The sequence below is a fragment of the Equus asinus genome, chromosome 3, assembly GCF_041296235.1.
Source record: "Equus asinus isolate D_3611 breed Donkey chromosome 3, EquAss-T2T_v2, whole genome shotgun sequence".
In the NCBI taxonomy this organism is placed as follows: domain Eukaryota; kingdom Metazoa; phylum Chordata; class Mammalia; order Perissodactyla; family Equidae; genus Equus; species Equus asinus.
Genome location: NC_091792.1, coordinates 161,939,499 through 161,951,298, shown reverse-complemented (window position 1 = coordinate 161,951,298; position 11,800 = coordinate 161,939,499). Strand labels below are relative to the sequence as shown.

The following is an 11,800-nucleotide window of genomic DNA, read 5'->3' as shown; positions in this document are numbered from 1 at the left end:
ATATGCCAGAAGTCATTTTTCGTAAGGTCTACATCATTTATTCATTTTCTTTCATATCTTGGAGAGAAACAGTGCTTTGGGGCAATAATAACTTTGAGGGCACCGGGGACAGCATGCGTGCATGCAGCCCTTGTTCAGAGGGGAAGCTAGACCCAAAGATGACCTAGGAGGTCAGCACCAACCAAGCCACAGCAGTCTGCATAACACAGACCCCCTGGGTGCCCAGGAGCTCAGTCTGGCCCCTGCACTCGCCCCAACCCCAATGCAGCTCTGATGTAGCTGCGCTGTGCTGGCACCTGGGTGAGGGGCCACCCACCAACCTGCCCCACCTGCATGTGACAGAGTGAGGGCCTACGTGCAGCTCAGCCCCCACCAGCTACCCTCCGAGGTATGCTCCCCATGTGCAGATCCTACATCGCTGCACCAAGGGGACGCACCAGTCCACAGCCAGGCCACACTACCCTGGACAGTTTCCAACTGGGGTCCTGGATGCCCCAGGCAGGGCTGCTGGCCTGGCCCTCAGACACCACCCAGGAGGCCGTGTGTGTTTGCATGCATGTGTGTAACATGTGTGTGTGCATGTGCCTGTGCATGTATGCATGCACATGTGTGTGTGAGTGTGTGCTGTGTACATGTGCACGCCTGCATGAGCATGTGTGTGCACATATGTGCGTGTGCTCACTATCATGTGTGTGCCCATGCATCTCGCGTGTGCGTGCATGTGTGTATGCTCATGTGTGCACTCGTGTGTGTGCAGTGTGCCTTTGCCTACACCACGTCATGACACCAGACAGGAGTCAAAATTTCAATCACGAGCAATTTGATCTTCACCACAAACGCCATCTGACTGATTTTTTAAATTAAATGATTATTTAATTGAATTTCAGTCGAAAGTTCAGTTGTGTGGTTCAGATTTGTGTTGCCAAGACAGAGCACCCTCTCTGACTAAGGAAGGCATGTAAACCCACGTACTGAGGCCCAGGAGCACTTGTTAATCCATCTTCAGGAAACACGGCTTGTTTGGCAACTACATCATGTGTCATCTTAAATTATTCCCTTAAAAGTAGACAACTTTAATGTTTAAAACAATAACTTACAAACTCAGCATTAAGCCATGTAAAAATGCTAAAATGTATTTAGTTTAATTTTGGTGTTTCATCATAATAATAAACTCTCAGTCTGGCCTCTACCAGGCCAAGAGTTATTGTTATTCTGAGAAGCAGAATGAGACCCATTTTAAGAAAGTTTCAAGAACTGGCATTATTTTCCAAGGAGCATAAAGAGTCAATTCTAAACAACTGACTTAAACTTTCAGAAAGTAGAATGAATGTGGATAAAAGTGCTGCCAAGAGTCGATGACCTGGAGGAACTTGCAGAGGCCTCGAGACGCAGTGCTAGTCGGAAAGAATTGAGCTCTGCGACTCTCCACTCACTTCCCTGAGCACCGATCTTTGGAACAATTAGACTTTGGGGATATTTGGGATTTTATTTCCTCCAGTAAACTTTAAAAGATAAATCCCTGGTATTCCACATCAGTATCACCCTCTGTAAAGTGAAGTTAATAATATTCGTGGAGTTGGAAACACTCGCATCTTTAAAAATCTCATCTAGTTGTTGGTCACATAGAAGTTTGCTGGGGAAAAGCAGCTCTCTGTGCCACCAGGTGCTCCCTGCTGCCCCAGCCAGACGACCTTGAGGACGGCCTGATGCCCTGCCAGCCCCTCCTGGTCCTGCCTTCTAGTCTAACCCAAGAAAAGTCTGAAACTTTACACAGGTCACTGATTTTGATAGCAAATTTGAAAGACTCATAAGGCACCTAACATTTTAAGCTGTCCAAATCGTGTAACCCCTCCTAAAACAAGGAGAGTATGGAAGCTCTGACGTCTTACATCCATGCTGCCCATGTGTTGGTTCCATGCAGGCAGTCCCTGCCCAGCTGCCTTCTGCAGGTGTGCTGTGTGCCCACCCATCAGGCGTACACTGGCCTGGTTGCCTCCGCTGTAGCGGTGGGAGGTCAGCCTTGCAGCTGCCGTGAGGTCTCTGCTCCAGGAGTTGGGCACAGCCCCTCTCAGGAAGCAGGCACGCCTGACAAGGCCTTATTGATTTGATGTAGGTAGGTGGGAAAGTATTTTAAAAGTCACTTTGCTGCCACTTAGCACATTTTCTGCTTTAGGTTGGTGACCAATGGGCTGGTGGTGCAGGGGCAGGAGTGGAGCCAGACCGTAACGACCAGTGGTGGACTACTGGGCCATGCCTTCAGCCTGGCTGAATCCAGAGGCCTAACATAGACCAGTATCTCAGGAGGCCTGTGGATGAGAACCTAGTAAAGTGGCCCTGAATGATTCTTTCTCCTCAGGCGGCATCAACATGCCAAGGAGGGAACATGAGCACACAACCTCTTTGATCAGATCCTCACGTTTCCTAGTAGTTGTCCTGGAATCAGTACAACAGGTCTGCCACCTCCGTGGATCAGCCAGGGTGACAGGTCCTCACCGGTCTGTGTGGCCTCCACTACAGCTGGGCAGCCTGGCTAGGTCTCAGCTGGGACAGCGCCTCAGTCTCGGGGGTATACGGGAACACAGGCTTTAGGCAGGGCATCTGGGAGCTGAGGAGAGACCTCATTCCAGAGCCTGCACCTGGAAACCACCTCCATCCCCAAATCTGGCTGCTATTCCACAGTTGGAAGTGAACCCCTATACATTGCAAAGATATTACACATTATTTCTTGAGCTTTTCTCACCTAAAGTGTTTTGTGCTGTGCTCACCCCCGGCAGAGCACTGGGTGTGCCCCATCTCCTCTTGCAGGAGGCACTCGCCGTTTGGGTCATGGTGGGGCTCTGCTGGGAGCATGCTCACAATCAGTGGCATACCTGCCTGGTGCCACCAGCCCAGGACATGGGCATTAGATCGCCATTTCCCGAGACCCTGAGTCTGCTTGGCTCCCAGCCAGCCCACCAACTGGATGGAAACACACTGCACCATCATCTTCACCATCATGTGGAACACATTTCATATTGTGTGTGTAAATATGCACACACATGTATATCCTAATGATTTACAAGTATGACCTTCACATCAATTAAGGCTATTTAAGGGGTATATTTTAAGTGAAATGCTACAATATTCAAAATTACCAGATTAATGAATTAAACAGGAAAATAATTTGCCAGAAAAACTATGACTGTGACTTTCCAAAATAGGATTGGATTGTTCATAGATATTAACCAGAAATAAGCTCAGCTTTGCAGTAGAAACCCCATAGCCAGTTTCCAAAAACAGCAAAGTATGGAACCCGGTACACACAAAAAGGTTAGCTTCAGAAAGAGGCTGGATGAAGTCAGCCAGCGATCAGAATACGACTGTTCAAACTCAGGATCTGTCAGACCAAACTCAACCATTTCCCCCAAACTGATGTGTGTAGACATCCTCCAGCTCCAATTTGATGAATATCTCCAGTAACATAGCAATTAATTTAATAAAGGAACTCACCAATTTTAAATTGCAATAAATTTACCAAACATTTTCACTGTTTATGGAGAGCTTTACAGTAAGAAAGTATCGACAAAAGCAGGCACATCCGTGTACAAAGTGTTGCTGTGGGTGCTTTTCTCTTCTTTCATTCCTAAAGTACCAGCAGCTTTGTCCTTCTGTCCTCTCCGCGAGGGTTCTTCCTGCCGCGAAACCACCCTCGCGCGGTGAGCTCTCACCAGGGACCTTGGAGCAAGACCCCAGGAAACGGACTTGCCAAAGAGAAGTGCGGTGGGGGCGAGCCAACCCCAAAACATTTATTGTAAACTTTAAAATGGAATCCGGATACGAACAGACACAGAAAAGAAGAGATACCTCCCAGACACAGAAACGATAATACTGGAGGACCAGTCTCTGGCCGGGAGCCCTCAGCGGCGCCGGGCCAGACTGCCCCTGGAGATGAGACGCCACGGCGAGGCCTGGCTCTGCGCCCCGCCAGCCCCGGTCCTCCCTCGCTGCGGTGGTCTGGTGCGGAGGAGCACGAGGGCGCGGTCCGTCCGGGGTCGGCCCAGGGGCTCAGCAGGCCCGGCTCGGCTCCCAGGGGCGCACCGCCTCGCAGGGCGGCCGGCAGCAGTAGGGGTACGAGGCGTTAAGGTCGGGGTCCGAGGGGGCGTACCCCGGCAGCTCCACTGATGGGTGCCCCCCGCAGCACACCTCCACGCCCGCCTCGTCGAACGCGTGGAAGACGCCCACGTTGATGTAGGAGACAGCGTGGTGCGCCGCGAAGCCCGCGCAGTCCCCCGGGGCGGCGAAGTCCGACTCCTCCGGGGACAGGATGGAAGCCTCGCTCGGCCGCTGCTGCAGCCGCCGCCCCCGCCGGCCCCGCCGGCCGCGCCGCGCCCGGGAGGCTGGCGGCTGCGCGCGGAGCCCCGGGCCGCTGCGGGGCCGAGCCAGGGCCCGGCCTCCCCTCCGCCGGCCGCGCCGGCCGCGCCGGGCCTGCGACGACTTGTAGTTCTTGACCAGCAGGAGGCTGAGCAGGCCCAGGAGGCACTCCAGCGAGTTGAAGACGGTGGACAGCACCAGGCCGCGCTGGTAGTCCTTCAGCTGGCGGCACTTGGCGGACGTGGCGCTGTCCAGGGTGCTGCGTGCGCGCGGCGCGCCTGGGGCCGGGCCTGGGGCGGCGGCCGCGGGGCCGGGGGCCGGGCCGGGGGCCGCGGCCGGCGCGCGCGGGGGCAGGCAGTAGTGGGAGTACTTGCGTTCCACTAGGGACACAGTGTCGCCGTCGATCACGGCGCCCGCAAAGGCGCTGAGGACTCCGAGCATGAAGACGAGGACGCCGAGCAGGAGCAGGTTCTGGCTGTTCACCGGCCCCGAGGACCCGGCTGCCGCCCCCGGCTCTCCCGGCGCGGCCTCTGGAGCCCCTGTCGGAGCCGCGGGGACCCCGAGCCCCGGGCCCGGGCCCGGCCCTTCGAGGGGCGCGTCCCGGGGCCCGCAACAGAGCAGGGCGGCGCCGAGCAGCGAGAGGCCGGCAGCCAGCAGCAGCCCCGAGTAGAAGGCGCCGGCGGCCGCCCCCAGCCGGAAAGGCTCCCCGCGCAGCTCCGAGCCCAGCGAGAAGCACTTAAGGCCGACGGCGGCGGCGCTGAGCGCGCAGGCGAGCAGGAGGCAGGAGGAGAGCGCGGCGCAGGCCCCGCGGACGCTCCACTTCATCCTCCGCGCCCAAGCCGGCCCGCACCCCGCGCGCCCGCCGCCGCCCGCCGCCGCCCCCGCCGCCTGCGCCTCCTCCCGGCGCCGCGCGGCCGGACCGCCGGCCTCCTCCTCATCCTCCCGCGTCCTCCCGGGCCCGCGCCGCCGCCGCCGCCGCCGGAGCCCACATCCTCCGCCTCCCGCTGCCGCCGCGGCCCCGCGCCGGGAACCGATGCGGCGCCGAGGACCGCAGGGCGCGCGCGCCCCCTCCCCAGCCCGCGGCGCCCCTCCCAGGACGCTCCGCTCCCCCCACCCCGCCCGCGGTCCTGCGCGCCTGGCCCAGGCGCCGCCCTCCCTCGCGCCCCCCCCCAGCCCCCGCAGGCCCTAGGACGCCCCTCCGCCGCCTCCCCAAGGAGAGTTGGCCCCCACCCCCGCCGCGTCTCTCCGCCTTCCTCCCCTTGACGGCGCCCCTGGCCGATTTGGGAACGCCACCCCCCACCCCAGGGCTCTCTTCCTGCGACCCCCGCAGGCCCCACCCCCAGCACCTCCCACCTCTGGTGCCCCTACGTCTGCGCCTCCCTGGCGACAGGGCCAGGGCCGCACTCCACGCCCACCGGCCTACCAGCGGCCGGGAAGCCTGAGGAAGTTAGCTTAGGGTGCAGGGAGAGGGTGAAGAGGGGAGGAGGGGGTTGGGAGGGGGTAGGGGAGAGAGCCTGCGAGCGGGAGAAGGGGAGGAGGCGAGTCTGGGGGAGAGGGGAGGGAGGAGCGGGGAGGAAGGGAGCCCCGGTGGGGAGGAGGTTTGGGTGCGGGGTGCTGGGGGAGGGGGCCAGGCAGGTGGAGGAGGAGGAGCTCGGTGCTGGGGCCCCCCCCAGAGCAGCCAGGGAAGCGCCGGCTCGTGTGCGTGGGGGTGGGGGGAGGTGGGCATTGGTGCTGCCAAGCTGGAGGTGAAGCCTCAGCCTGGATGAGTCTCGTCTGGGCTTTAGTTTAAAAAGCCCTTCTCCGGGATCATGCAGGAATTTCCCCCAGACTTGGGTGCGTGTGAGTTAATTCATCAGAAGGCGGTTCACGGCCTAAGTGCAATGCGGGGAGGGGTCGGGGGACGGCAGCAAATTGCCTCATTCCGACCAGGATAACTCCAGGTGGGTGAGAGGAAGGCGTGGGGAGGGATAGGGAGGAGGAGATGGCCTTCCCCCAGGCCTCTCTGGGCCCTCGCCTCTTTCTGAGAGGAGACCTGGGGAGGGGGGTGTCTCTGGAAGGTCCTCTGAGGTCCCACCAGGCCGAGTGGGCCTGCGCGCGTGGTTCCTTCCACAGGGTCTCTGCCGCCGCAGCAGCGAGGCCCGGGGAGCCGATGACTCACCCTGCCGGCTAATTACAGCGTTAAATAACTTTGCGCCGGATCCAGAAGAGGCAGGCGTGGCTGCGCTAGGGACCGCGCTGGGGGAGGAGGGGATGGGGGAGATGCAGGGGTGCTTTGAGAACACACTTCCGTTCCTGCCACCCACTTAACAAGTTCTGGCCCGTGGACACACGCCCCAGAGCTCACAGCTTCATGCCCCCTCGTGCACGGAGAGTCCGTTGGTGCCTCGTGGGCAGCGGCAAAAGCCGCAGAGGCCCCTCGCTCTGGAGAAAGCCGCGCCACATTCGCAAGGCCGCCGGCGCGCAGGGGCAGTCGCCCACGTTTCACGGAAACCATCTGCCCGGTGGATACATGCGAAGCCCTTCCTGCGGCGCTCTGGACATTTGCGTAGGATTCGCTTGAACGCGATGGCTGCGCGGAGAAGGGGCAGGTTTCGCTGTATTTTTAGCAAGGAGTGCAGATTTTAGAACATCAGCTGAACCTCCTCCTTCCGTCCTCCTCATGCGTGATGACTTGCCAGAAAAGTAGGAATAGTGAGCCTTCTTTCACATTTGTGCTGTATAGGTTTAGAAGGACAGTGTGTAAATCAGCTTGTATAATAATCGTGGCGCCCACGCGCGTGAGCGGACTTGTCATGAGCTGACTTCCAATGATTATTTCGGTTTCCAGGGCGACGAGGTTGACAGCCACCTCCGTGGAGAAGGATGGAGCAGCCTCTTCATCCCCACCACTGCAGCCTGATTGATCAGGCTTTGGGGGAGGAAGTGAACTGCCGGAGGGTCATCCTCAGGCTGCCCTGGGAAGGGCGAGTCCACCTGGGCGGGGTGGGCGGGGCCTTGCTGGGAGAGGCTGTTTGGCGGCTTCTGCCATCAAAGGACCCAAACCAGGCGGGTCAGCAGTGTATTTCTCGGACATCTGACCGCCTCTATTCTCCAGCGCCCTCCCCCCACCCTTCCCCAGATGCCTGCATCCTCCTGAACACCTCCCTGTTCCTTAAACTCACCCCACCTCTTCCTGCAACAAGGCCTTTGCATATGCTGTTCCCTCTTTCTGCTGTATGTGCCTCTTGCCACATCCGCTCTGGCTTCTGCCTTCTCATTTCTTACATCTTAGCTTCACCTCCCTTAATAATAACTGGCTTTTGTTGGGTGTCTGACGTCCTCTAGACACTGTGATGAGTGCTTTGCATGAGCTTTCTTATTTAGTCCTTGCAATAAACCCTGAGGCAGGTGGTCCTATTGTCCTCACTGAGGCTTTCCGTGAACAAGTCAGAGACTTGGGGAGCCAGGATTCAAACCCAGACTCTGTGCCCTGCCTCCCTACTCCACCTCCCTGCACCCACTAACTCCCTGCATCCGCCTCCCTGCACCCCGATAACTCCCTGCCCCCACCTCCCTGCACCCCGATAACTCCCTGCCCCCTTCTCCCTGCACCCACTAACTCCCTGCACCCCACTAACTCCCTGCACCCGACTAACTCCCTGCACCCACCTCCCTGCACCCACTGACTGCTGCCCCCCGTCTCCCTATCTTCCCACGTCCCTCTCCCCTGCCCCTGGCACTGGATCCCCCAAAACAGGCAGGATCCCCAGTGGTCTCAGTATCTGGATCAATAAGTGACATGGTGTTTTGACTCCTTGGTCTAGATTCTAATCAGTCCGCAGTTATTCAGGAGCTCAGTGCAGTCAAGTTCATGTCCGACTTGCCCCCTCCCCATTCCTGGGCCCTACCCTGGCTGCATGGAATGAATGAGTGAGCAAATGAATGAATGAGTGGCCAGCAGCCAAACTTGGGTCACTCTCTCCTGTGACAGAATCTAAATGTCAGTCCGGTTCTGCTCACAGGGGAACGGGCCAGCTGACACAGCCCAGGCCAGCAGGCAGGAGAAGCCCACGTTGAGGTGAGGGAAGCCTCTCTGGGAGGGAGTCAGGAGGAGGGAGGGCAAGGCCCTGAGGAGAGAGCGTGGAACTGGAGAAAAGCTGGGGGCAGAGAGTGACCAGCAGGCGCCCTGTCCTGCAGGGTCTTGTGCTGTGCTAGTGTGGACCTCTTCCTGAGGGTGAGGAGGGCCGAACAGGGCGGGAGGCTGCTGTGGTGTGTGTTTTAGGAGGAGCTGCAGCGTGAAGATGGGGTTGGGGACAAGCAGAGGGGTCCTGCCCCATCGTGGTGCTCAACCCGTGCTCTGCAGTCTTGTGTCTGCCCCCACTCGCTGCCTGGCACTCAGGAGATAGGCAGCTGTCTTGCCTGAGTGAATGCCTCTGTGTCTTCAGGAGGAGGGGGCAGCAGCGTGTGGTCCCTATCAGACGAAGCTTCCTTTTAGGGTGTCTGTCAGGCTCACGGAGACCCCGTAACTGCCCCTCCCTCACAGTGAGAACCCCTGCACCTGGGCTGGTTTCCGGCATCTGGAACCAGGGCGTAAACAGAAATGGCCTCTGCACATTCTGAAAGCTGATTCCATTGCTTTCTGGCAGAATCCTTTCTCCCAACCCCTCCAGGCTCACCAATGAAGCCCCTTCCCTCCCAGCCACCCTGCAGCATTCCTCCTGCCTTTCCTCAGCGTGGTCAGCGGGGGACCCAGAGCAGCTGCGGCCCACAGTTGGGTGATTTGGGGGCTCAGGGGTCAGCAGGGGGCCACTCCGGAAAGAATCACCACCAGACACCTTTCTACAGGCTGTCAGGGAAAGAGGAGTTATTTTAAAAATCACAGAGCCCACCCCATGCCAGGCATCTGCCCAGGGACCCTGTGGCACCTCCACATGGGACATGTCACTGCCTCCTGAAGACAAGGAGCCAGCGCCCAGAGACGATGACGTTTCTAAACCGTCATGTCTGTTTTCTGATTACAGCAGTAATCACATATTAAGGGAAGAATATTTTCCCTATCTCCTTTGAATTGCATCTTAATATTTACATATTTGTTAGCATTTAAAAACCAATCTCTTAGAGTATTGACTCCAATTAATTTGGCTGATTCTAATTATTTTTTTCTAATTGGTTGATCATTTAACTTGTTAGTATTTTTACCTTTTTACCTGGCTAAATACTCAAAGTTTTCTTTTATTTTTAATTCTCAGCCCATTTTTTCCAGGAACGATCGTTATTGATCTTCACTTACAGATGCAGCACAGGTATCTCTGTGCCAACTCTGCACCAGTGACAACTAACCCCCAAAACTCACTCTCACAAAACCAGAGCCAGTAGTTCTTGGAGACACAAGCACGCACTTTAATTAGTAGTTTAAAAGCATTTGTCTTGTGAAATATAATAAATCCACAGGAAAATCTGTAAAATACACATGTAACAGTTTAATGGCATTTAAATGAGCATGTGTATACCTGCCCTGAGTCAAGAGACAGAACGTGGCCGGACTCGAGGTCGCAGCATCGCCTCCCTCCTGACAAAGGCTCTGCTGACCTCACTTGAAACCACTTCCTCGTGTTTATTTCTACTCCCATCACCCAGGCACAAACTCCTAAGCGTTTTAGTTTGGGTTTGCCTGTTTTTGAACTTTGTATAAATGGAACCATAGGGCATGATTGCTCTGTGGCTGCTTTCATTCCACTTGATGTCTGTGAAATTCGTCCCTGTTGTTGTTGTGTCTGTAGTGCATTCACTTTCATTGCTGGATACTAAGCCGTTGTGTGAATATGCTACAACCTATTTATCCATTTTCCTGAGAGCGAGGATTTGCTTGTTTCCAGTTCGGGATATTATGGACAAAGCTAGTGTGAACTTTCCCATGTGTGTCCTGGGCATGCACACAGAGTGCACGTGGACAGCTGAGCAGAAGCTCGTTGGACAGAAGCAGAAGGGACGAGAATGCATGTCTCAGATCGGGGCCAGCTCAGCCCCAGCTGCCGTCTCGGGGGGCAGGCTTTGGCTGGTGGGTGTCTGTTGCAGCTGCGAACCGGGGAGACTGTATTTGGTCTCAGAGGGTGAGGCACTGCCTTTTCATGGGCCATCCCCACTTGGAGGGGCCTGGTGATCAGAGCTGGCCTTCTACAGTATAACAGCTGACCTTTAAATAACTGCAGTGGTCACTTTTATGTGGCAACTTGGCTGGACCACAGGGTGCCCTGATATTTGGCTAAACATTGTTTCTGGGTGGGTCTGTGAGGGTGTTTGCAGATGAGACAAGCGTTTGAATCGGTGGACTCAGTAAAGCAGAGGCCCTCCCCAACGTGCTTGGGCCTCATCCAATCCGCTGGGGGCCTGAGCAGAACAAAAGGTGGAGGAAGGGAGCATTCTGGGACATCAGGCTGCGGCACCAGGACTGGGACTGACGCGGCCGCCTCCTCTGGGTCTCCACCTCGTGGACAGCAGATTGTGGGACTTCTCAGCCTCCATAACCGCCTGAGCCAATTTCTTAAAATAAATCTTTCTCTGTCTCTCTAGCCTATTGGTTCTGTTTCTCTGGGGAGCCCTGGCTAGTCCAATACCTGAATGTTTTGTCCAGATAAGTCTCTTGCAATGGGTTTGCCTACGGGTTACAGAAGAGCTGCTGCAAGGGCTGAAACGATGAACTGCAGAGGAGGGCAGCCTCCAGCTCCGTCCCCTCGAGTTCTCGGGCCCTTCCCTCCTCTAGTCTTGGCTCTGTCCTCAGACCAACCTTCCCCAGACGGCTGCACATGGACACCCCCCGTGCACATCCAGAAGAGGGGAAGGCCAGGACTGGCCAGCGCGGGCCCAGCGCTCCCTTCTGCACTGGAGCAGGTGTCAGGAAACCGTTCAGGTGCCTCAGATCTGGTCCCCAACCAGTCGCTGGCCAGAAGGATGAGGCTGTGCTGGGCTCACACCAGGCAAACTGTGGCCCACAGGCAGAACCTGGCCCGTCACCTGTGTTAGTCTTCTAGGGCTGCCCAAGCCAAACACACAAAGTGGGGGGCTTAAAGCAACAGAAGTTTGTCATCTCTCAGTTCTGGAAGCTGGAAGTCCAGGATCAAGGGCTGGTTTCCTCTGGGGGCTCTTGGGGCGGAAGCCATTCCACGCGTCTCTCTAGCTCTGGTGGTGGCTGGCAATCCTTGGCGTCCCTCGGCGTCCCCTCCAGTCTCTGCCTCTGTCCCCAGGTGGGCTTCTCTGTGCCTCTTCTTATGAAGACCCACCAGGGATAGGATTTAGGGCCCACCTTAGTCCAGGATGGCCTCGTCTTAAATTGGTTCATCCGCAAAGACTTTATTTCCAAATAAGGTCACATTCACACATCCCAGGTTAAAAAACAAAAGGCAGAAGTTAATTCATCAGAGCCTTCTTTATTCTAGTTTTTAAAAGACAAACCCCTCCAGTATGAGGAGACGCC

General features: G+C 56.7%; 1 protein-coding gene across 1 annotated transcript; it reads right to left on the bottom strand.

Moving 5' to 3' along the window:
* TMEM271 (transmembrane protein 271) lies at positions 1-5,460 on the bottom strand. Its single transcript, XM_070506438.1, has one exon. It carries the CDS (start codon positions 5,173-5,175, stop codon positions 4,045-4,047), a length of 1,131 nt encoding a protein of 376 aa, XP_070362539.1. The 5' UTR covers positions 5,176-5,460; the 3' UTR covers positions 1-4,044.
* Between the last annotated feature and the right edge of the window lie 6,340 nt (positions 5,461-11,800).

What these genes read in the sequence shown, in the direction of transcription:
- TMEM271 (XM_070506438.1), bottom strand. Translation starts at nt 5,175, where the DNA reads ATGAAGTGGAGCGTCCGCGGGGCCTGCGCCGCGCTCTCCTCCTGCCTC.